The sequence below is a fragment of the Hemiscyllium ocellatum genome, chromosome 27 (genome assembly GCF_020745735.1).
Source record: "Hemiscyllium ocellatum isolate sHemOce1 chromosome 27, sHemOce1.pat.X.cur, whole genome shotgun sequence".
In the NCBI taxonomy this organism is placed as follows: Eukaryota; Metazoa; Chordata; class Chondrichthyes; order Orectolobiformes; family Hemiscylliidae; genus Hemiscyllium; species Hemiscyllium ocellatum.
In genome coordinates, this window is record NC_083427.1 from 1,796,630 (window position 1) to 1,823,190 (window position 26,561).

Here is a 26,561-nt window from a genome sequence, read left to right on the forward strand (position 1 = left end):
AAGCTGAATTGGAACTTTCTGGCAAAGTTCCTGATAGTATGAAGTGATTCAAGAAGATGTCAGTCCATTATCTTATCAGGAGTAATTTGGAACTGTCGCCAAAACAGGACGGACCGTTCTCACTCTTTTATAAATGTAGAGCTGCATTATCAATGGAAAGAAAACGCTTCTTACTCGATCTAAAGGAAGTTACGTAGCCGATGTACAGCTCGTGATAACTGAGATTCATTCTTCCCATTAGGTATTGATTTTTGGCAAATTCTCAGTTGTTATAAATTCAAAATATTGTTCCGGATGGTAACTGATGTGAGGAACATTAGTTACTGATTTTACGGGAGCGGGAAGGTGAAGGCAATAAGAGACAAGAAACGAGCTAGTTCCTTCTTTTAGTTCCCTTATGATACAGAAATATTGGGCCATTTGTGGCATCGGGGCGAACCCGACTGTATGTTGCGGTGAACACTGCATTTATTGATTGGCTGAACTGTAGTTATTATTTGTGTTTAGAAAAGTTTAACATTTGAAACGGTGATGATGTATTTCGTAAACTGCAGTTTTTTGGTTTGTTTAATAGCAGTCTTTTATCAAATATATCAAGTCGTTTGTATGAAGTAATAAGGGTCGTTAAATCTACAACAGAGCTTACATTGATATGAGTGTTCCCCGTCTCATGCCGGCGACAGAGCTTCACAAACAATGACTATTCTTGGAGGTTAAACAGTAAAACATACATAGTAGATACATTGTTTTAGTCTCAACAACAAATTCTAAATATTATTTCCTGATACATTTGTTGATGCATTCCATGTTTAATATTCTTCCAGCACCACCCAGAATTCATATTGCATTCAAAATTGCTCACATCTAGCACTATTATGAATTCTAAGCGTTACTAAACAACCATCAAAACAACCTGGTGTGGATTCTGGTGTGGAGAGCAATTTATGTGCATTCTGGCAAAAATGTGACACTTCTTCATCGACATGTTTTGTGGACTAATATAACTTTAGGGTTATGTGTGTGCTTTATGACAGTATGAATAAGTTCTAGTGGAAGATAGAGGAAATTTAGAGAGATTTGAGAACTCCAAACTGACTGCAATCACAATACTGTAAAAGAGTCTGCGAAGTGTGTCAATATTAATCTGTAAAACCTTTAGACGTGTGGTATTAATAAGTTCATTTATAATACTCGATCTGCTCCATCATTCGAGCATTGCTGACATGCCTCTCAACCCCATTCTTCTGCCTTCTCTCCATAACCTTTGATTCCCTTCCTAATCAAGAAACTAAATCTGCATTAAATACACTCAATGATCTAGACTCCACAAACCTCTGTGACGTGGAGTTATACCCTTCTGTTGAATAAATTCCTCTCCATCTCAATTTTGAAGGATCGTCCCTTCACTCTGAGGATATGCCCTCGGGTTGAAGTCTGCTGTGCGAGTAAAATTATCTTCTGCTTATCCGCTGTATATAGGTTTATCAGTATTCAGTCAGATTAAATGACACTGCACTCTTATTCTTCTAAACTGCATTGCGCTCAAAGGTAGAAGCTTCAACTGATCCTCATAAGATAAGCCTGGTATCCAGTGGATCATTTTTGTAAAGCCTCTGTGGACTCCCTCCAATGCCACACGTCCTTCCTTAGATAGGAGTCCAAAACTGCTCACAATAATCCACATGTGCTCCTTATCGACCCTTATACAGTTGGATTTCCAACTCGCATCATGCTTCAAGTTTCAGAAGTCCACCCCCATTTAGGAAATATTTCTCACATTTATCCTTCCAAACAAAATTCATAACCTTATATTTCCCCACATGATGTTCCATCTACCACTTCTTTGCTAATCCCCCCGACATTCGAAATCCTTCAGCACAATCCATTTCCTCAGCATTTCTTGTCCCTCAAACTATCATTGTATAATCTGCGACGTTGGCAACAATGCCCTCAGTTCCTTCGTTTAGATCATTTATGCATAAAGTGAATAGTTGTCGTCCCAACGCTGACCCTGTAGAAATCCAGTAGTCACTGGCTGTCATCCTGAAAATGACCTCTTTATCCCCACATTTTTTCTTCTGCCAGTCAGCCAATTCTCCAGTTATGTCAGTGAGTGATGCCAAAAACTATGGCTCTTATTTTATTTAGCAGGTCTCCGTTCTTGTCAAAATCAAAATACATCGTGTTTACAGGGTCTCCTTTGTCTTACTTGATGGTTGCCTCCTCAAATAATTTTTTTCAGATTTGTGAGGCATGGCTTCCCAAGGACGAAGCTGAAACAACCCTATTTAACCAACCCACGCAAGTGTTCTGCAATCTCACGTTGAATAATGGACACGAAAATCTTACTAACGACCGAGGATAGGCTAACCAGCCTAAATGTCACAGCTTTTGAGTTAACTAATTCGTTGCAAGAAACCGGACATTAACAGATTACCATTTATCTCTTTCTTAGATAAGCTTTCTTAGAGAAGCAATTTAAAAGGACAAAGCCCTGATGGCTTTAATGAGAACAAAGAACAAAGAAAATGTACAGTCCAGGAACCGGCCCTTCAGCTCTTACCCTGAGCTGATCCAAATCTATTGTCTAAACCTGTCGGCCAATTCCTAAGCATCAGTATCCCCCTGCTCCCCACCTACTCACGCATCTGTCCAGACACATCTTAAATGAATCTACCATGCCTGCCTCTATCAATTCTGCCAGCAATGCCTTCCAGACACCCACTGCCCTCTGTATAAAGTACTTGCCGCATGTATCCCCCTTAAACAGTTCAGTTCTCTCTTTGAAAGCATGACCTCTCGTATCGGAAAAACCTTGCCTTTATCTACCCTGTCTATACCCTTCATGACCTTGTAAACCTCAATCAGGCCCCCCATCAATCTCCTTTTTTTCTAATGAAAACAATCCTTACGTTCTCAACCTCTGTTAAAAGCTAGAACCGTACCAGGCAACATCCTCGTAAACCTTGTCTGCACCCTCGCTGATACATCCTATACCCTGGAACATCTAGATGCCAATCATGACCTTCTTTCAACCAAGTCTCTATGATTGCAATACGTCATTTTCACAGGCACCAATACAAGTCCTAAGTTTATCTACCTTACACACTATACTCCTTGCATTAATGCAGATACACTTCAGGCCACCAGTTCTTTTGTATTCATCTGTTATCTGCCTACTCTTCCACTTATTAATGTTTCCTTTCTGATTCTTAAATCTCTAGTATCCACATCACTGTCTAATTGTCTTCTCTTCTGGTTTCCACCACGCCTGGCACATTAGTTTAAAACCTCCCCAACAGTACTAGCAAAAACTCCCCCAAGGACATTTGTTCCAATCTGTTTCAGATGTAGACAGTCCATTTTGTAATCGTCCCACCATCCCCAGAACCGGTCCCAATGTCCAACAAATCTGAACCCCCTCCCTCCTACACCAACCCGAAAGCCACGTGTTCATCCTGCCTATTTTTCATTTCTACGCTGGCTATCAAGTCACACGTGCCTTGTGTAGTTTCAGAATATTCTCCTGAAACATTGGAAACAACGGATCAGACTAAATTCGATAGAAGGCTGATTTTCAGACCTGGTTTACTTAAGAAGCTATTATTGAGGAAAACTCAACAAATAATGAGTGAATACCATAAAATGAATCATTGGGATGCAGGATAAAAGTTAAGACACACTAATCAGTAATAAAACTGATTATTATCATGATGTTAATAAAGTACAACATTCTCACATGCAGAGATATCTGGCTATCAGAATGCATAAACCACAGACGGCTGAGAGCCAGTTACGGACATCAGTCAAGAAAGTTAAATGAAATTGATGTGTTTTTGTGACAGCAGTGCACTGCAACAGTATAACGGCTTTTGTTATACAGGGCATTGCTAAGGTAAAAATCAGATATACATTGGACAGTGTTGGTCACTGTGCTTATGGAAATGTTAATGAGAAAGAAGAGAAAACAGGGGAGCGAGGCGAGGTCTGTACATTCTGGAGTTAAGCAGAGACAGAAGTCACTTAATTGAAGCATATGGAGTGCTGAGGAAACTAGTCGGGGTCGATGATGAAAGATTGCTTCCTTTTTGGGGGAATAGAGAAAAAAAATCATAGTTTTAACACAAGGACTCGACCATTTCAGACAGACATGAAAGGGAAAAGATCGCATATATATTTGTGAGTCTTTGGAATGCTCTTCCACAAAGACAGAGAAATCAGAACGGTATGAAATATTTACAAGGAAAGGTAAATGAAGTTTTGATTTCAAGGGGACGAAACATTGTTCAGGATGAAGGAATGTGGAGTTGAGGCAAGTTTCAGATCAGCCATCATCTTCTTGAATGCTGTAGCAGGGAGAGAAATGCGGCGCGGGGGGTGGGGGGCATTCTTGTTGCCTCTTCTGAAGATATAAACGGATAATAATCAGGAAGAAATTTGATATTACTCAGTTTCAGCCAAGCAGCCTCAAGAACTTCGATTCCCTCCCCTCCACCTCCACATGGCAAACAGCATGCGATGATGCTGAATGTGTTTGCATTAAAAACGGGCAAATAGAATACACTGAAAATGCTAAACAAAGTTAGCAATGTCTGAGAAGAGCTGAACAAAGTTAAGAGTTCACGCCATGTGTTTTAATCGGAGCCATCTGATGAAATATCATGATATGAAACTCCAACCCTGGTAAACGTTTCACAGCATCATAACGCTGTCTGCGAGGGTGTGCCAACTTCCCCCGGCAAAGATTTTACATTTAAACGTATATGCACGGCTCCTGTTTCCAGCTTATGCAATCTCTCGAAGTTCTCTTTCTCGATGCAAACATTTTCTGCCTGTTCATAATTCAAACGCACTAAATATGGACCAACAATTGCAGTGCTTTGAACAAAGAAAGCTCATTTTCCATGTAATCATCATATTAATCTTTCCACGTCAGTCAACATTCTATACAACCGTTGGTGCAAGCTTTGAAATCACTGCACACAAACTCTTTGGTGGAGTCAAATGCTGATCTGTGATATAGTGTTGGGATTTATCATTTGCACCATTTTGAATTGATTTAACAAGCAGGAACTGGAATTTCATTTGACTCTTTGTGCAATTCTACCAAGCTCTAACGTTATGCTCAAAAAGAAGCCTTCCTCAACGTAATAAAGCACTTTATTTCTTTTAATTATTGAAATTAATTCATTTAATAATTAAATGCATATCGAATCCTCTTTTGATTAACAAGTGCCAAAAACATTTTACACTTGCTCCTGAGTTCTGTCTACTGCTTCTAAACTAAATCACACCAATCTATCAATATCACTTTGGTCTTCTGAATTGCGAGCCATATTTGCAGTTGAAAAGAACATTCAAGTTTCAGCACCACCATCTCGAAGATTATACAGAAATGGATGATGTCAACGTGTCGAGAAGCTTCTATCCATTTTTAAACAGGCTGAATTCCGTCTCTTTTTCGTGTTTTTGTGTTCTGAATTCTTGAATTGACTTCCACTGACCAGTTTCAAATTATGAATTCTGCAAAATCTGTACTTACTTTCATAGCTACTAACAGTCAAAGACTTTCAAATATTGACACACATTTCATACGGAATGTTCAAGGAACGAGAGACGCCATTTAAAGCTGATGTTTCTAATTTTATGGTTCTAGCGAGCATTGCATGCATACATTAGACTGCGTGGCCACTCGGTTGTCAGAGGTCACCATGTGTGGGTTTCAGTCTTAATTATTTAATTATTTGTTCATGAATTCGCTGCCTGAACTTGGCAAATCTTCATGGATGTGAAATTAAAATATCACCAAGTTAAACACAAGGAAGTAAGCACATGCTGTTAATCTCTCTATTCTCAATTGATGCAGGTTTCCATGATCTGATGTTGGTTCGTCTGCATAAACCTCAGCACATCACGAGACGTGAGTTAGAATCTCCGTGATTGGTTTCTCGCTCCCCATGATGCAAATGAACAGAGCCTCCCGAGGTTTATAACGTTGGTGCTCCGACACACACTGTTACACAGAACAGGTTTTAATTCCAGCATTGGTTGCGTATGAAGTTCTGTTTGCTGGTGCAGAAACAATGAATATTTTCTTGTTTTCGTGCCTTTTATCCTGGTTACCAAGTAAGTATTGTTTCTCATCGATGTTACGCATACAAGGACCATGTTCATATTATTGAAATCTCCTTGTCTGAAACTCTCCTGATGAGAAATAAATGTCATGAATTAAATATATTTTTCTCCGCACAGATGTCTTTTCTGCACGGGTTGAACAAACACCGGGAACGGCAACAAAGGAGACAGGCGAATCACTGACCATCAATTGCGTCCTAAAAGATACCAGCTGTACATTGTATAGCACGTACTGGTATTTCACAAAAAAGGGCGCAACTAAGAAGGAGAGCTTATCAATTAGTGGACGATTCTCGGAAACAGTGAACGAGGGATCAAAGTCCTTTTCTTTGCGAATTAGTGACCTAAGAGTTGAAGACAGTGGTACATATCACTGTAACGCATATCATTATCACAGTAATCAACCTGATCTTCCACCAATACAAAAACACTTTCAGATCTTCCGTGAAGCAAATTTGCCTTGTTTTGGCTTGTCAACGCTCAACATGCACTTTGTGGCCACTGCTCATGATACAGACTAGCAGGAATCAAGTTCCAAAAGATAGCTAACAAAATTCAGCAGGGAAATTCAGAGAAGGGGCACTTGGATATTCAGTGCAGCTGTTGAACTTACAGTAACGTGCGAGTATTTATTTTTGCACTGGGATGTATCACTGTGACTGCTATGGTCACCACACCAATCGAGAACTCGACATCTGTAATACAGAAACTACCAGCACACATTGTTACCCGAACCGCAAACACTTTGATTTATTGGTGATCAGAATGGCCAGCTATTCCGGAGTTTGTGTGGATCTGAAAATTGGTTTTCTGAAATAAATGTGAGACGGTGCACATTGGTAGGAATCCAGATTGCAGTTTGTGCATCGACTTGGTGTTTTTGTATGAATGACAATGGGAAGTTTTTACATTGCTGTGTGTGACTGTGTTACTATGCTACCACAGTGAATAACCTGTGATTCCCGCAATACAGAAACGTCCTGCCACATGTGAATCCACTGCTCATATAAATTATTATCTGCATGCTTAAGTACCTCATGCTGAAATATTTCTTGCAACGTTTAGGGCCTGGCAACTGCTATCGACTGATTTTCATACTCCTTCAGATGATTATTATGTGACTGTTAAAATCCTATTCACAAAGCAATATAGATAAGTATCCAGTATTTGAAGAATGGCTCAGAATTATAAACGTGACTGGGAATACAATATATGAAGGGAGTGATTTGTGTCACACTTGCTGGATCAATCAATCAATATCCTGGAGCATTTGAAGAATCTTCACTTATTTTAGCAACAATGGATTTATTGTGCTGGTGTGAAACAATGTGTAGCTGGGATTGCACAGTGACACAAGCCAGACCACAAACCTCTCGGACAGTTATTCCTTTTTCTGCTTCTGATGAACATGACTCCACAATCAACTTTCTGTCATGAATGCTGTTTCATAGAATTAACATCAATTCCAATTCGTTCCATTCTGGAATTGTGTACAAATTTCACGTTGAGTCTTGGTCAGCATGCTAACGTTTCCAATGTCACCCAAACTGGCATTGGAGATAGTGGGTATATGAATGGATATAAATTGTTAACAAGTGAAGATTTGTTAATGCTGTGAATATATATGGAAAATGGAGAGAGGATTTGTTTTGATACATTGATTATAGGACTTCTGCTTCACTGACACTTTTTGTATGGCGTTGAATGGGAGCTGATGGACTGTGACTGCAGCGGTGAAGGAAGCGGCACCATTCTGACTGTGAAACCTGGTAAGTGTTCCTCTTGCTACTTATCGCTTCGATTTTGCAGTTCAGTTATTAATAAAAAAAGTGTTCTTGTTAAAACAGGCTCAACTGCACAACGTGAGATTCAGAACATTTTCTAATCGACATATTTTGCGTTCTGGAATTTATTGTCTTCCATTTCAAACTCATTTGCAGATTTTGTTTGAGCAAATTTATGCTAATATACAAATATAGACGTAAATGTAGCTCAGGACAAGCCAATAGAGAATCTAAATGTTTAACTTGCTTGGCATCGAGTATATAAGATTTTATTTGCGTAGATGATGGCTTTAGCTATTTGCGCAGGAAACTGCCCAAGATGTGAAGCTGTACTAAGGCATGTCAGAGTGCCATTGTTATGCAAAACTTCTAATCGTAACAACAAATCCAAGTCTAGATTGAGGAAATCTTTCTGCTATCATTAATGTTTTGGATTGTGTCTAAAATCAATGTTTTGAAAGACAATCCTCATTATTTAACATAATTTCGATTACATTAACATTATCACAAATCAACAAATTGACCGTCCAATTTTGAAACTGGAACAATTGTAGCTCACCAAACCCGGGCTTGGTGAAGGTTGATTGGAGCTGAAATACGTCTGCTCCAATTCCACAAAATGTGAATATTTGTGCACTGATTTTACCAGTGCCCTATATCAGACAACTAGTGGGAGTAATTTCACTGTAATTTAGCACGAATCCAGATTATCTGAAACGTGCTCTCCCAGATACATGTCCATCTGTGGGTCGAAGTTTGTTGTGTTTAAGATGGTGTCGAATATTTGAGAACTTTGAACCCACTATAGCTTTAGTGTAAAATGTTTACTTGACATTAAAGTGGAAATCATGTAGCCCATCTGTACAATATTAATTCTTAGAGTGGAATAGTCTTGCCTTGCTGATAATATTAATTGCTGTCCACTTCAATTATTTTAACCATGTCAAGCTAAATAGTCTTTTGCCTTGCCCTCATGGATCCTCAGGACATCATACCGAACGAAGTAGGATCAATAAGTCGATGTGTGCACGACAGCATTGCTTTTGTGATGCAGTCACCTTGCTGTCGTATTCTTGGACTGGTATTTACGAGTGCAGGTGATAACAGGAGAACCCCAACTCAGTAATTCATAATTGACAACAAAGGAAAATAAAAGGTCAGAAATCAGGTTTCACCTGACACAGGGGCAGAGATCAGGAAGTTTGTGATTTAAAAAGAAAACTTGTTTAACCATAACCTGGTGTCGTGTGACTTTTGACCTTGTCCACCCTGATGAGCACAGGCACCTCCGAATATAAAAAATGCAGCTTTGCCGTGGTATCAATCCCACAACAGGAAGCATTCACTGCACTAAACAACTTCTGCAATTTGGGCATTCTCAGACTAATGTGTGAACATAGAAAATTATCTTAGTGCATCTAGAGGGTGCATAGAATAGTTTGCCCCGGCAGAAGGTAGAGTTGTGGAAAGTGTTAATCCTTTTTTTTAGGTTAGATTAGACTTACAGTGTGGAAACAGGCCTTTCGGCCCAACAAGTCCACACCGACCCGCCGAAGCGCAACCCACCCATACCCCTTACCTAACACTACGGGCAATTTAGCATGTCCAATTCACCTGACCCGCACATCTTTGGACTGTGGGAGGAAACCGGAGCACCCGGAGGAAACCCACGCAGACACGGGGAGAACGTGCAAACTCCACGCAGTCTGTCGCCTGAGTCGGGAATTGAACCCGGGTCTCAGGCGCTGTGAGGCAGCAGTGCTAACCACTGTGCCACCGTGCCGCCCACCAACTGTCCATCCGCTGAGATGTGATGGCCCTCAGGCTAAATCACCAACAGTCTTTTCCCTCTCATGAGAGAGAAGACCCTGTGGTCTTGTAAGAATATGTTGTCTCAGCCAATAGCTTCATTTTTTTTTCAGTTAATAGTTTCTTTGGGCATTCCATGGAATGCTGAGATGATGAAAACCGAACTTCAACTTTATTTAACTGAAATAGACGACAGAGATTTTCTGGTTTATTTTGACAGTTGTTTTCTCTTACGGTAAACCTTGGAAAAAAAAAATTGGATCCTGTCTATGCTAGTTGCTTTGAAATTGAAAAAAAAAATCCAAGTTTCCCAGCGGTATGAAGTTAATATCTACATTAATCACTATCTTCTAGCAAATTAGTGTCAGTGGTTCGAACTTGTTATTTCATTACGACGTCTGTCAGTATTTACAGAGGTCTGTCATTTTTATAGTTCTGCCAAATATTAATCACTGTAATGCACCAGTTTGCCTGTGATGCATCCATTATGGGGTGTAGGTTTGCTCGCTGAGCTGTAGGTTTGATATCCAGACGTTTCATTACCTCCAAGTGAAGTAGGTCGCCACTGATGATGTTACCTAGCGCCTGGATATCAGACTACAGCTCAGTGAGCAAATCTACACCCTAAATCTCAACATGAGCTACAAACGTTGCGAAGTATCAATTATTTCGTGGAAATTCCTTTCCTTTCAATTAATTCTGGGAATTCTGCTTTTTAAATGAATCTTGCATGTCTAAAGTATATCTGTTTTGTAGATTTTTTTTAGAAAGGGATATGGGCTTCGCCTACTGAGGCAGCTTTCTTTTCGTTTCAACAAAGTCAGCGTACAATGCACTTTACCCTATAAGATATGATGTAAACTGACTCTGTTCTTCATTATGATTTCGCAATTCTATTGTAGTTATTGGCAAGTTGTACCAAACCCAACGTTCAGTCCGACATGCAGTTTTATAAAAAAAAGTTACAACCTCTAGCTGCTCCACAGGGTTCATTAGTTCTGCCTTTCCTTGACTGTCTTTCATATTACTGGGAAATTGTATCCTAACTGCATCTGATTTACATTTTTTTAATAGACCTAATCTTCGCATATCCACGTACATATGCAGCATTCAAATACCAATTCCGTCAGGTGGGCTGTAAGGCCATTCCGACAAAGGCAATTATTCATTCCAGGGAATTGTCAGGTAACCCTTATCTGAACGGCCTCTGATGCATTTACAGCTCATGTAACTGAGATGACCAATCAGACGCACCACAGAGTCCAGGAGGAATCTTTTATGTATCTGGTTTGTCTGAAAAAAAAAAGCTTCTGCACATTCCCGTCCAGTTTCCTATTTGACAAATCACATCATTATTTTAGTTTTCTTAATTATCTGCTGGCCAGATGTGCTTACGTCAAGTGATCCATCCTTTTGGACACCATCGTCTTTCTGCAACTGAGAGTTGCACAAAATGTCATCATTTTGATTGTTCTTTTCTGTTCCTCTTGCGAGATATTCATCCCTTTCAGCAAATTACTACATTGCACGTCATTTACCGTGTTCTTATTCACACGTGGCAAGATATTCTTGGAATTTAATTGGCCCTCTGATGACTTAATGTCTCTTTTTATTTTTGAGAGTTTGTTATGTTTGGCAAACGGAGCATGTCCCACTTAATCCAACACATAAATTACGAACAGTTGCAATTCCTCCAACAGTCCCTCTGGCGCACCACTTGCCAACCTTAGGATTACTCCTGCACACCTACTGTCAGTTTCAGCTGTTCTCCTGTCCATTTCAGTATTGCACAGTCCTCTGTCTTTCGTTATCCACTATCAACTTTGATTTGGCATATTATTGAATATTTATGGGAAATCAGCACGCACTGCAACTGATGATTCCCCTTTTATCCAGTAGATTTCTTAAACATGATTTGCCGTTCATAAAGTCGTGATTTCTTTGAACTTGTTCAGTTGCACGTTATTTTAAACAGCTTCTAACATTGCAAACTGACTTGTGCCATTTCTTGCTCGCTGTCTCAAAATGTTTTGACAAACTTGTTAAATGTGATGCATTGCAATTCTAAAGGATCTTCCCAACATTGGAGATGAACTGCAACAGTTAACACAAAATGTCAGTTATTTGAATGACATTTTCACTTTGGACGCAGGGATAATGTCATGAGGGGACAGGCAGGTCTCGGCCCGCAGCTGCAACTATTTAGGCAGGACCTTTTCTCTGTTGCATGTCATTTCCCTGCTTTTGCTCTTCCTTTGATTTACCGATTAATTGCAGTTTCTAGAATGCTGCTTGTATTCTCTGTCATGAAAACTATTAGAAAATAAATGTTCTATTTACTTCTTCTCTGCTGCGTTTGACAGCATGATGTGTCAAACATCCATTTCTTGCATGACTAACTTTCACTTTGTAAATTATTTTATTTTCGAAGAAGTTACAGGACCTAATCCTCTCTCTTTTTTTTTAACTCACTGGTTAGCTTCCTATCATATTCTGATTATTCAATATTTTTTCTTAATTTTCAGACTTTGTTTCCGAACATTTTAATATTCTGTCTAATTTTCTGACTTACCATCTGTTTATCCACAATCACATACGTTTTCCTGAATGTAGATATTATCTTAAACCACAGAAAGCAGTTCCGAACCTTGGAATATTCCTTACTCTTTGGAATGTACCTATTTAAGTGATCTGAAATGTCTCCTTACATGTTTGCCACTTTATCATGTTCGAATTTTCCTCCATCTGATTTTCCAGTTCCCTTCAGCCAGTTCTGATTTCGTGTCCACAGAATATGATTTTTATTTAAAAAAAGAACCGTTGCCTATCTCTCACATTGATTGTATTATGCAATGGAGTTATTGTTGCTGATCCATAAGAGCGCCTTTCCACTGAGATAATGAGTTAATCCGATTTTATTCCACCATTGCAGGATGTTCAATATAGGTTGAAAACTTGCGATTCGAATGAATGATTGCAAGATCTATTTTTATGAGCTGCACACGTGGGCTGTCTTTGCACATCTAACTTTCACAGTTATTTTACAGATAATAGCTAGCATAATGATTTTTTGCTTTTCTGACAAGCTGTTGCAATGTCTTCCTTTATGTTCTCCCTATTATATTGTTACACATGTTGACCCAAACAATGCTCCCACAACTGACTTCTTGAAATGGCAATTTCTCAGCTTTACTCAAACCCATTCCACGGGCTGCTTTTCTGAAATGGGGTCGCCCCTCTCCCTTTCATAAAACAAGAACAGCACACTCTGAAGAAATTCAGCCTTCCTGGAAGCATTGGTGGAGAGAAATAGACAGAATATGCCTCCAGTCTGATGTGACTCTATGAATGAATTGTAGAACTTGTATAGGTTTCCTACCCCACCCCTCCCCGTCATTTCTACATCATCTGCACGAATCCAATCTATATCCTCTTGTGGGAAAGATAATGTTGAAGGCCAAGAGTAGTTTCCTCACCTATTGGCCTCTGTATATGCTGAATATCAGCATGGACCTCACTAATGGCAATTCGAACTAATGTAACTCTGACACTTTCTGCAAACTATCACAAATTGATGCTTTCACACCGCATGACGGAGAAGACATAAGCATATGCGTGAGAACATCAGTGTGCAGGTGGAATCAGTTATTATGTCGGGTATGTTGTTCCCAAGACTGATATACATAGTCATTGCCATGGATGTTATTTATAACATTTGATATCTAAATTTACAGCAAAATGATGCAGTTTGTTGACAGTGAGCTTGCTGGAGAACACGGAACAGTGATCATGTGTAAAAGATTCAAAGAATGTAATCAACTCAATATTTCTCTCGCGGGTTGATAGCTGCTGCATTCGTGTATTATTTCATTATAAAATTTCACATGCGATATCTTGTCGTGTTATTGATGACGTGACTGTTGAGTATTGATAGACGTTGGGGATTGATTAGAAGTCAGCGATAGCCCAGTTCATAAAGCTAAGAGATTGTTAATCTCGGGCTTTTGTAATAGCAAAACCATGGATGTCGTTGAATTTGAACAAATGGAAGAGAAAATATTTTCAAAAGTATTTTCTGACTTTGAGATGAAACGTTGATGGGTGAACAAGAAGTGCAATTTAGGATCTGGGCAGCAGAGTTCAGATCAGATTTACTTGAAAGATTTTAAAGATGGGATCCCAGCATTGAGAATTGCAGAATAATCTAGAATACCTTTGAAAAGCTTGGAATTTCTGTTCTCAGGTCAGCTGAGGTATTTTCGAGAGAGTAATTGATTTGATGGAACAAGCAGGTATTCCTGCTGATGGCTGTATTAAGTAGTCTGGTGAGTATAACACGTTCACGAGTAAACACCAACTTGTGAAGAATGTAGTCAGCTGCATTGGTGTAGAACATATTTGTTCACGTTAGCGATGGAAAGGGATAGATATATCGGCCAGGAGTCATATCTGGGGGAGAAGCAACTTTGATGCGATTAGGCAAGATTTAGGAAGCATAGGATGGGGAAGGAAACTGCAGAGGACCAGCACAATTGAAATCTGGAGCTTATTCACGGAACAGCTACTGTGTGTCCTTGTTAATTATATACATGTCAGGCAGGATGAAAGTTGTCGGGCGAGGCAGCCGTGGTTAAGTAACGAATTTGAGTCACTTGCCAAGACAAAGAAGAAGGCTTATGTTGGGATGAGACGTGAAGTCTCAGTTGGAACACTTGCGAGTTACAAGTTAGCCAGGAAAGACTCAAAGCGGGAGCTAAGAAGAACCAGGAGGGTACATGAGAGGTCATTAGCGGATGGAATGAGGGAAAACCCTGAGGCTATCATTCGGTATATCAGGACTAAAAGAGTGACTCGAGTAAGATTAAGGGCAATCAAAGGTAGGAGTGGGAAGTTGTGCGTGGAATCAGAGGAAATAGAGGAATGGCTAAATGAATCTTTTCCGTCAATCTTCACACAGGGAAAATACTATGTTGTTGAGGAGAATACAGAGATACAGGCCACTAGCCTAGATGGGATTGAGGTTCACAAAGAGGAGGTGTTTGCAATTCTGGAAAGTTTGAAAATAGATAAGTCCACTGGGCCTGATGGGATTTATCCTCGGAGTCCGTAGGAAGCCGGAGAGGGGATTGAAAAGCTTTTGGCTTTGATCCTGGTGTCTTAATTATCTACAGGAATAGTGTCAGAAGACTGCGAAGTAGCAAATGTCGTTCCCTTGTTCAAGAAGATGAGTACAGTCAACTCTGGTAATTGTAGAGCAGTGAGCATTAGTTCGTTTATGGATGTAGTGTAGGAAAAGATGGTAAGAGATAGAATGTATAATCATCTGGAGTGGATGAAGTTCATTAGGGACAGTAGATACGGTTTTGTGAAGGGTAGGACATGTCTCACAAATCTTACTGAGCGTTTTGAGAAAGTGTCAAAACAAGTGGATGAGGGTAAAGCGTTTGACGTGCTGTTTTTGGATTTCAGTAAGGTACTTGATAAGTTTCCCACGGGAGGCTATTTCAGAAAATGCAGAAACATGGGATTGATGGTGATCTAGTGGTTTCCATAAGAAATTGACCAGATGAAAACAGACAGAGGTTGGTGGTTATTAGAAATATTCGTGCTGGAGTTCATTTAATAGTCGTGTATCACGACGATCTGTTTTGGAGGCACTGCTGTTTGTCATTTTTATAAATGATCTGGACGAGTGCGCAGAAGGATGGGTTAGTAAGTTTACGAATGAAAATAAGGTTGGTAGAGTTGTGGATAGTGATAAAGAATGTTGTGGATTACATAGAGACATAGATAAGCTGCCGAGTTGGGCTAAGAGATGGAAAATGGAATATAATGGGGAAAAGCGTGAGGTGATTCACTTTGGAAGGAGTGACAGGAATGCAGAGCACTGTGTTAATAGCAATATTCTAGGTAGTGTGAATGCACAGAGAGATGTCGTTATCCATGTCCGTACATCTCTGGAAGTTATCAGCCATGTCGATAGGTTTGTTAAGAAGGCATACGGTGTATTAACTTTTATTAATGGAGGGATTGAGTTTCGGAGCCAAGAAATTATGCTGCAGCTGTGTAAAACTCTGGTGCGGCCGCACTTCGAGTACTGTGCAGAGTTATGATCACTACATTCTAGGAAGGATTCAGAGGCGATTTATTAGAATGTTGCCTGGTATGGAGGGAAGATCTTACGAGGGAAGGCTGAGGGACTTGAGGCTGTATTGGTTCGAGAGAAGAAGGTTGAGAGGTGACTTAATTGAGACATATATGATAATCAGAGTGTTAGATAGGGCGAATAGTCAGAGCCTTTTACCTTGGATGGTGACGGCTAGCACAGAGGTCATAACTTTACATTGAGGAGTGACAGATAAAGGACAGACTTCAGAGATATTTTCATTATTCAGTGAATAGTAGAGGCATGAAATGGCCTGCGCGCAACAGTAGTGGAATCGCCAAAGTTAAGAGCATTGAAATGGTCATCGGATAGACATATGAATGAAAATGGAATAATGTAGGTTACATGGGCTTCAGAACAGTTTCACAAGTCGGTGCAATATCGAGGGATGAAGAGCCTGTATTGCATTGTAATGTTCCATATTCTATGTTGTATAAAAAGAAAACGTGGTCTCGTTCCCTGACAGGAATGCTTTAAATTTACGAGTTCCAATCAAAGATTGAATGGAAAGAAATCCATTTGTCTGTATTGAGAACACAGGGAATTGTTTTTGAAAAGAAAAACGTCTAAATTAAGGGAAATATTAAGCCATGTCTTTTATGATCAAGATAAATGTTAGGTTCAAGGAATTTGGCTCCAGAAGGAGGGAAGTTCACAGAAACAGTGTGTACTTTATACAACAGCAACGCGCGAAACATTTTGAAAGCTAATTTTAGGAAGAAAATGAGGTTGTGGGAATTAAGAATAAGATTTCGGCTATAAAATAAGCGTGAACTGTTCATTTCTACTCCCTGGTGGAATTCTGACAACTGTGATAGAAATCACAGTTCGAAGATGGGGAATTGATCTATGTGTGCTGCCAACCTGTACAACGTGTTGGCGAGAACCGGGGAAACAGTCTGAGGATTCGAACTGGACCATTTAGGAGAAATTTGAGAAGACATTTGTTCACCTAAAGAGTGGTGAGAATGTGGATTTTATTACCACAAGAAGTAGTTGATACTCATATATTGAATGTGCACAACAAGGGGCGAGACGTAGCACTTGGAGGGAACAGGATAAAATGTTGTGGGGAGAAAGCAGGATTAGGCTATTGATTTGGACCATTAGTAGGACCATGAAGGATGTCAGAGCTGGCTCGAAGGTCTGAATGGCCTGTTCCTGTTCCTATCTTCTATGTTTCCATTTTTTGATACAGTGGAGAATTTACTTGAGTAAGAAACAATTTTGCTCCCTCAAGTACTTGAACAAGGCCTCCAGATTCCTTTTGTCTCTGGTGTGTAAACGCACTTCTGTTGACTTGTCAAAACCACAATGATATCAAAATGAAAAGATTTCTCAAAATTATTTCCTGATTATTACATGAGATCAAATTGTCTCGTTAGCAACAAATATAAAACAGTTTATCGGAAATAAATAATTAATATTTCAATACTTGGTTATTGTTTTAACATAGAAAGAAATGCTTTAAGAAGTAGATGGGACAAGGTTTACGGAGCCGTATACAGAACGTCGAGTGTCGGAGGCTGAAAGTACATTGATTAGTTTTTGGACAGTTGAAATGAGGAATTCTTCAGAGGTTAGTGCATCAACACAAATGTCTCACAGGATTTCAGCTCGAGGAAATGATAGAGTTAGAGTTGAGTGAAGCCATTGAGAGGTTGAGTAAAAGGAAGAGAATTCTGAAATCGAGGGATTGCTAAACATGACGAAATTATATCACAAAGCAGAGAGCCGGTCCTGCGTACTTGGCCTGAGATTAAGACATTCGCTGCTGAAAATGTGTTGCTGGTCAAGGCACAGCAGGCCAGGCAGCATCTCAGGAATAGAGAATTCGACGTTTCGAGCATAAGCCCTTCATCAGGAATGAGAGAGAGTAGCCAAGCAGGCTAAGATAAAAGGTAGGGAGGAGGGACTTGGGGGAGGGGCGATGGAGGTGGGATAGGTGGAAGGAGGTCAAGGTGAGGGTGATAGGCTGGAGTGGGGTGGGGGCGGAGAGGTCAGGAAGAAGATTGCAGGTTAGGAGGGCGGTGCTGAGTTGAGGGAACCGACTGAGACAAGGTGGGGGAGGGGAAATGAGGAAACTGGAGAAATCTGAATTCATACCTTGTGGTTGGAGGGTTCCCAGGCGGAAGATGAGGCACTCCTCCTCCAGCCGTCGTGTTGTTATGTTCTGCCGGTGGAGGAGTTCAAGGACCTGCATGTCCTCGGTGGAGTGGGAGGGAGAGTTAAAGTGTTGAGCCACGGGGTGGTTGGGTTGGTTGGTCCGGGCGGCCCAGAGGTATTCTCTGAAGCGTTCCGCAAGTAAGCGGCCTGTCTCACCAATATAGAGGAGACCACATCGGGTGCAGTGGATGCAATAGATGATGTGTGTGGAGGTACAGGTGAACTTGTGGCGGATATGGAAGGATCCCTTGGGGCCTTGGAGGGAAGTGAGTGTGGAGGTGTGGGCGCAAGTTTTACATTTCCTGTGGTTGCAGGGGAAGGTGCCGGGGGTGGAGGTTGGGTTGGTGGGGGGTGTGGATCTGACGAGGGAGTCACGAAGGGAGTGGTCCTTGCGGAACGCTGATAGGGGAGGGGAGGGAAATATATCCTTGGTGGTGGGGTCCGTTTGGAGGTGGCAGAAATGACGGCGGATGATACGTTGTATGCGGAGGTTGGTGGGGTGCTAGGTGAGAACCAGTGGGGTTCTGTCTTGGTGGCGGTTGGAGAAGCGGGGCTCAAGGGTGGAGGAGCGGGAAGTGGAGGAGATGCGGTGGAGGGCATCGTCGATCACGTCTAGGGGGAATCTGCGGTCCTTGAAGAAGGAGGCCATCTGGGCTGTGTGGTGTTGGAACTGGTCCTCCTGGGAGCAGATGCGGCGGAGACGAAAGAATTGGGAATATGGGATGGCGTTTTTGCAGGGGGCAGGGTGGGAGGAGGTGTAGTCCAGGTAGCTGTGGGAGTCAGTCGGTTTATAATAGATGTCTGTGTTGAGTCGGTCGCCCGAGGTAGAGATGGAAAGGTCTAGGAAGGGGAGGGAGGAGTCTGAGACAGTCCAGGTGAATTTGAGTTCGGGATGGAAGGTGTTAGTAAAGTTGATGAACTGTTCAACCTCCTCGTGCGAGCACGAGGCAGCGCCGATACAGTCATCGATGTAGCGGAGGAAAAGGTGGGGGGTGGTGCCAGTGTAGTTGCGGAAGATGGACTGTTCCACATATCCTACGAAGAGGCAGGCATAGCTGGGGCCCATGCGGGTGCCCATGGCAACTCCTTTAGTTTGGAGGAAGTGGGAGGATTGAAAAGAGAAGTTATTCAGGGTGAGGACCAGTTCAGTCAGTCGAAGGAGGGTGTCAGTGGAAAGGTACTGATTGGTGCGGTGGGAAAGGAAGAAGCGGAGGGGTTTGAGTCCTTCGTGATGGGGGATGGAGGTGTACAGGGACTGGATGTCCATAGTGAAAATAAGGCGTTGGGGACCGGGGAAGCGAAAATCCTGGAGGAGATGGAGGGCGTGGGTGGTGTCCCGAACGTAGGTGGGGAGTTCTTGGACTAAAGGGGACAGGACCGTGTCGAGGTATTGGGAGATGAGTTCCACCTGGGAACCCTCCAACCACAAGGTATGAATTCAGATTTCTCCAGTTTCCTCATTTCCACTCCCCCCACGTTGTCTCAGTCGGTTCCCTCAACTCAGCACCGCCCTCCTAACCTGCAATCTTCTTCCTGACCTCTCCGCCCCCACCCCACTCCAGCCTATCACCCTCACCTTGACCTCCTTCCACCTATCCCACCTCCATCGCCCCTCCCCCAAGTCCATCCTCCCTACCTTTTATCTTAGCCTGCTTGGCTACTCTCTCTCATTCCTGATGAAGGGCTTATGCTCGAAACGTCGAATTCTCTATTCCTGAGATGCTGCTTGGCCTGCTGTGCTTTGACCAGCAACACATTTTCAGCTGTGATCTCCAGCATCTGCAGACCTCATTTTTTACTCTGAGATTAAGACATTGCAGAAGGTGATTAGAAGACCCAAAGTTAGAAATTGGGAGTTTGGTCAGGGATGCATTTTCTAGATTGTACAAATTTGTCTTCATGTTTGAGCAGTAGATAAGCTCACCGTCAAATCAGACAGTGAAGTTAGATATAAAAATAGGTGTCTTAACGAGGAAGTTGAGTGGCGACCATTTGGAGGTTCATAAAATCATGAGAACAATGTAAAAGGTAAATATTAAAGTACATTCCCGAAGGGACATGAGTCCAAATCTAGAATGGATAGTTTTAAGGTGAGATGGAAAAGATTTAAAGGAATCTGTGGTTCAGGGTTTTTTTTGCACAGAGCGTGGTGTGTATATGAAATGACTTCCAGAGAAAGTGGTAGATGTCGTACTGTAACAAAATTTAAATGATTTTCGGAAGGTAAATGAAGAGGAAATGTTTGTAGGATATGGACCAAGTATCAGCAAATGAAGAAGGCCCTTGGAATGCTTTCTGTTATTGGTCAGTGCACTGAGTATGAGTTGGTAGGTCATGTGACAGCTGTACACGATATTGCTTCGGCCGCTTTTGGAATATTGTCTGTAGTGCTGGTCTCTACAGCTTTCGGAAGAACGTTCTGAAAATTGAAAGACTTCAGAAACGATTTACAAGGATGTTTCTAGGGTTGAGGATTTGAGCTATAAGAGAACTGAATTGGCTGGGAGTATTTCCCTTGGTGCGTCAGAAGCTGATTTGTGACCATATCGAAGTATATAACATTATGGATGGTAATGAGAACTTAAATAGACAATGTATTTTCCCCTGTGTGAGGGAGTCCAAAGATGGAGGGTGAAGGATTAAGGTGAGAGCGGAAGATATGAAAGACTTCTAAACGATAGTTTTTTATCTCACTGAGGATGGTGCATGTATGGATTGAGCTACCAGTTGGAGGTTTGCAAAATTCCATGATTCAAATCGCATTTGAATGGGTAAATGAATAATAAGGGTTTAGAAGGACATAGGCCATGTGCTGGCAAATGGGACAAGACTAATTTCAGATATCTGGTCGGCATGGAAGAATTTGACCAAAGCGTTTGACTCTTTGTTATCAATGATTCTATGACCCAAATGTCACATGCTCAATTTAGAAAAACTGTTCAGCGTGGACGAATTTGACTGAAATGTTTCTTTCTGCTCCTTGGACTCTATCAGTCGAACAAGTGTGGAGCTCACCTCAAGTTTAAATATGATGCCAACGTTACGAGGAACCTCATATAGCAACATGATGTTCTGATACAATAATAATATTATTTTTTGGGTATGATTTGAGAGTAATCGATTGTACATGACATCACCGAAACAATGTAGCCATCTATACACAAGAGAGTAAGTCTTAATTTGTAATTTTAGGCATACAGCCTTCTCCACCAGTCATCAGTCTACACTACTCTGCAACTGAAGAACAGAGGGCAAACGGATTTCTTCAGCTGATTTGTCTCATCACCGGGTACTATCCTGAAAGAATTGCATTGACCTGGCAGAAGAACGGAAATACCATAAGTTCTGGCGTTACAACTACATCTCCAACGAAAACAGCGACCAATGATTTTAGCTCTACAAGTTTGCTGAAAGTGCCACTGCAGGAATGGAACAGCGGCTTTGTGTACAGTTGTCAAGTTTCTCATTCTGCTTCCAATAGTAACCAGAGAAAAGAAATTAGTTCAACATCGGGTAAGAAAACTAAACAAACTCACAAGCTCACATTCATTACCATAATCAGTTTTGTCATAAATATTAGACAAGATGGAAAATTATGTTGTTGGTTTATTACTGCGGATGAAGCATTCTTGAATTAGTTGCAGTGAGTAATATCAATGGGAATTTGTAGTCCAGAGAAATGTTACAGCAAAAATGAGTCGAAATGAACCAGGTACTTAAACCCGCTCTTTCAAAAAGATAGTTGAGAATAACCTCTGAAATTATTTCCCTTTGCTCTGTATAGGTCTGACCAAAATAACCAAAGTTCTTGGAAAAAGACAGAGGAAAAAGACAGATATAGAGCCATTATGAAGAAAGCAAGTGAATGAGAGAGATTAGTGAGCAAACCTCTTAACTGACAAGTTTAGGCAGAGTTTCTGGATATGCTCGCTATTCAAAATTCTTTATACAACGTGGTAGTCCCCCGCTTTTTCTTATTTTCCGAGTCAATTCAGAGTAGCAAAATAAAGCCTTGACACTGCACACACTTCATCACAAAGGAATCATTTTGAACAATGCGTATTTCTAAAGCTGTCGCTAGTGAGGATTTAGTATTGTCTGTTGCCGATTGTTGCCATGCAATTGTAGAAAGGATGTATTGTGGTGGGGTGGGGTGGGGGGAGAGAATGTTCAGAGTAGCTTAGGGGAGAGATAAGTTGTCTGGTGGAACAGAGATAGAAATTTGTTATTGGAAGGGGTGCGACAGAAACAACAGGCATGCGCCAATATGTTTATTCGCAACATTTATTATATAGATCATTTTTTAGGCAGGACTTTAAAATACCCATTGGTGATAACGATCTCAATGACCTTCTGTGCTTAAAATGCATCGACCATCACGATGTGGTAAATTTTCTCTGTCTCTACCTGTCTTCCTTGCTCTACAACTCTCTTTTATTCCTGTCAGTTTTTTCCTCACACACAAACAAAACCCAGGACACACGAGAGAGAGAGGAAGAGGGAGAGAGACGGTTGCATTTTTCATCCCTTCCTTGTTCACTGATTTTGACATTCTTGTTGCAGTCCTGATTACATCATTGGATCAGGGACCAGAATCTGAATCTCTGATTTCTCTCTGACAGAGATAGCTGTATTATTGAGGGATCCATTGGTTGAAGAAATCTGGATCAATAAAAGTGCCATTCTGGTTTGCGAAGTGCTTTCAACAGTTGCCAGTGGGGTAGTTATCTCTTGGATGGTGGATGGAAAGGTGCGGAATGAAGGCGTTGAAATTGAAGCAGCGAACAGAAACCAATATGTGACAATCAGCCGCTTGACTAGCACCGTGGACGAGTGGCAGAGTGGGGTGGAATACACATGTTCTGCAAAACAGGATCAATCATCACCCGCAGTATCAAAACGAACAAGAATGGCAAGAGGTTGGTGACAAGAACTATGTATTTGTACATGCCATTTTATGAGCGAGGAAATACTAAAAATATATGTACTTCTATTACAGTTAAATCAATGAAGCCATATATCCGCCTCCTGCCTCCATCACCAGAAGAAATTCAGAACAGCAGCTCTGCTACTCTCACATGTTTGCTGAGAGGATTCTATCCTGACAAAATAAGCGTTTTCTGGGAGAAAGATGAAGCTTCTGTCAACGAGAACATCACCAATTTCCCCACTGCTCTGGAACAGGACCTGACCTACAGCGCACGGAGCCTCCTCATTTTACCTGCAGCGGAATGGAAGAGTGGCGCAAAATACACCTGTACTGCCTCGCATCCACCTTCACAGTCCACTGTGAAAAGGGTCATCAGAAGCCCGAAAGGTAAGGACAGTGTTCTAGCAACCATGTTCAACATTAACACTTTGTGTTAAATATCAACAGAACATGAAATCTTAACCAAACATTCTAAGTTTCCAGCAATTTTAAAATGCACAAGATCTCTGGGAATGAAACACCTTCAGCAAACTGCACATGGCTATGAGGTAAACAGCAGAAGCAATAACACCCACAAGCGCATGGTCTCAAGGAGCGTGAAGACTGCTGATATTAAAAAAAGGAAGGAACCTCTTGTGGCGCATTGCCCTCTTGTGGCATCCTGGACCAAGATGCTTGTGTTTACTTTCCACCTCCTCCAGAGTTGTGTGTTGAGGTATCTGAACAGGTTGACGAGAAAAATAGGTTAACTAAAAACTTATGTTAAGAGAAAGGGCTGAAACACAAGGTTAATGCTTGAAGGCGTGTTGTCTTTCGAGAACAATGAAATTTGTTGAGAGGATGATTGTGTCGAAATGATTTTGTGTTTTGCTTGCTTCTGTCACTGCTTCATGCTCCTCCTTTGATACCAGCTCGAGCGGTTGCTGACGGTCAACTGAAAGGTACCTAGAAATGCAAACATTTCTCGACGAGTAGAATTCATGCACATGAATTAATGTGTGCATTGGAAGGATTATATTATTCAGCGCTTTGACCATGGAGGTCACATGGAGGACAGTGACAATGGATGTTGTAGATTACCGGTGGACAGATGTAAGATGCAGCCCTGGATTGAGGGTGCCAAGTGGAATTTAATGCGGAAAGCTGTGAGGTGGTTCACTCTGGAAATAGTTAAATGTTTCAAGAGTACAAGGGGTACATGGTGAGATGTTTGGTGCAGAGAAACCTTCTCTCAAGAAGAAAATTGGTAAGTCGGGATAGTACTGCAATAACAACAAAATAGAATTGATTTCGGAAGTCTGAAATGAAAAATAATATTTCGAAGAGGAAGAGCAGGAATGGCAGAATCTATGGAGAGAAAAATAGGTGCAGATGAGCAGAGGGATCTCAATGTCCATGTGCAGAGATCCTTATAGAACATAGAACATAGAAGGATACAGCGCAGTACAGGCCCTTCGGCCCTCGATGTTGCGCCGACCGAGTCCTACCTAACCTATACTAGCCCAATAACTTTCAAATGCCTATCCAATGCCCGCTTAAATGAACATAAAGAAGGAGAGTTCACCACTGATACGGGCAGGGCATTCCATGAACTCACATCCCGCTGTGTGAAGAATCTACCCCTAACATCTGTCCTATACCTACCACCCCTTAATTTAAAGCTATGTCCCCTAGTAACACCTGACTCCATTAGCGGTAAAAGGTTCTTAGTATCTACCCTATCTAAACCCCTAATCATCTTATACACTTCTATCAGATCTCCCCTAAACCTTCTCTTCTCCAATGAGAACAGCCCCAAGTGCCTCAGCCTTTCCTCATACGATCTTCCCACCATTCCAGGCAACATCCTGGTAAACCTCCTCTGCACTCGCTCTAAAGCTTCCACATCCTTCCTATAGTATGGCGACCAAAACTGCACACAATACTCCAGATGAGGCCTCACCAGAGTCTTATACAACTGCAACATGACCTCAGGACTCCGGAACTCAATTCCTCTGCCAATAAAGCCCAGTACACCATATGCCTTCCTCACAGCACTATTTACCTGGGTGGCAACTTTCAGAGATCTGTGTACATAGACACCAAGATCCCTCTGCTCATCCACACTACCAAGTAGCCTACCATTAGCCCAGTAATCCATCATCTTGTTATTCCTACCAAAGTGAACGACTTCGCACTTAGCTACATTGAATTCCATTTGCCACATTTCCGCCAAGCTCTGCAAATTATCTATATCCCGCTGTAACCTACCACTTCCTTCCTCACTATCCACAACTCCACCGACTTTCGTGTCATCCGCAAACTTGCTTACCCAGCTTTCAAGTCCTTCATCTAGATCATTTATAAAGATAACAAAAAGCAATGGTCCCAAAACAGATCCTTGTGGTACACCGCTAGTAACTGCGCTCCAAGATGAACATAATCCATCAACTACTACCCTCTGTCTCCTTCCAGCCAGCCAATTCCTAATCCAAACCTCTAATGTATCCTCAATGCCATACCTCTGAAGTTTTAGCATTAGCCTACCATGGGGAACCTTATCGAACGCCTTACTAAAATCCATATACACAACATCTACTGCTTTACCCTCATCCACTTCCTTAGTCACCTTCCCAAAGAACTCAATAAGGTTTGTGAGGCACGACCTGCCCTTCACAAAACCAAGTTGCCACCCATGTTGATGGAGTTATTAAGAAGAATTATGCTATTTTAGTTTTGATTGGTAGAGGGAATGAGTTTCGGAACCATGAGTTCATATTACCTCTATGAAAAACTCTGGTGCGGCCACAGTTGAAGTATTGCGTAGAGTTCTCGTCACCACACTATAGGAAGGATTTGGAAGTTTGCAAAGGGTTCAAAGGAGATTTACTGGGATGCTGCCTGATACAGAGGCAAGTTCTTATCAGAAATGCTGATGGACGTGAGAATGTTTTCGTCAGAGTGAAGAAGTTTGGGATGTGACTTCATTGAGATATATAAGATAATCAGAGGCTTAGATAGGGTGGACAATGAGAGCCTTTATCTTCGATTGGCAATGGATAGCACGCAGGGACATAGCTTTAACATAAGTGTGATAGACACGGACAGAGTTCTGAGATAGTTCCTTTACTCACAGAGTAGTAGGAGCATGGAACGCACTGCCTGCTACAGTAATTGACTCGCAAACTTGAAGGGCATTGACATGGTCATTGGATATGGATATGGACGAGAATGGCATAGGGTAAGTTAGATTGACTTCAGAGTAGTTTTACAGGTCGGGGAAAGATCGAGGGCCGAAAGGCTTGCACTGCGTTGTAATGTTCCATGTTTCATGTTCTAGATGATTAATTTCATTTTGATCAGTATTTTTTTCACAATTCCATTCCCGCCTCTATCACTTAATTGCATGAGCTGAAAGGTTTTGAAAAAGCAAGACTATTTGGATGGAACTGATCATGGAACGTAAAATATGAACCACCTATTGAGGAAGAAATGGTAATGGAGTGCAACTGAACTCAGGTCGCGAATCAACAAATTCATGTTAACAGTCTGCTAGTTTGAACAGAGTCGCAGCGGAATAGATGAACTCAGG

General features: G+C 41.4%; 1 gene segment (V, D, J or C); it reads left to right on the top strand.

Moving 5' to 3' along the window:
- Positions 1-6,060: 6,060 nt before the first annotated feature.
- The window catches only part of LOC132828606 (Ig heavy chain C region-like), a 23,227-nt gene continuing 2,726 nt past the window's right edge, over positions 6,061-26,561 (top strand). The window contains 6 exon segments of the C gene segment in view: positions 6,061-6,126; positions 6,253-6,525; positions 7,821-7,904; positions 21,253-21,573; positions 22,683-22,979; positions 23,060-23,377. Of these exon segments, the coding sequence occupies positions 6,084-6,126; positions 6,253-6,525; positions 7,821-7,904; positions 21,253-21,573; positions 22,683-22,979; positions 23,060-23,377 (1,336 nt within the window).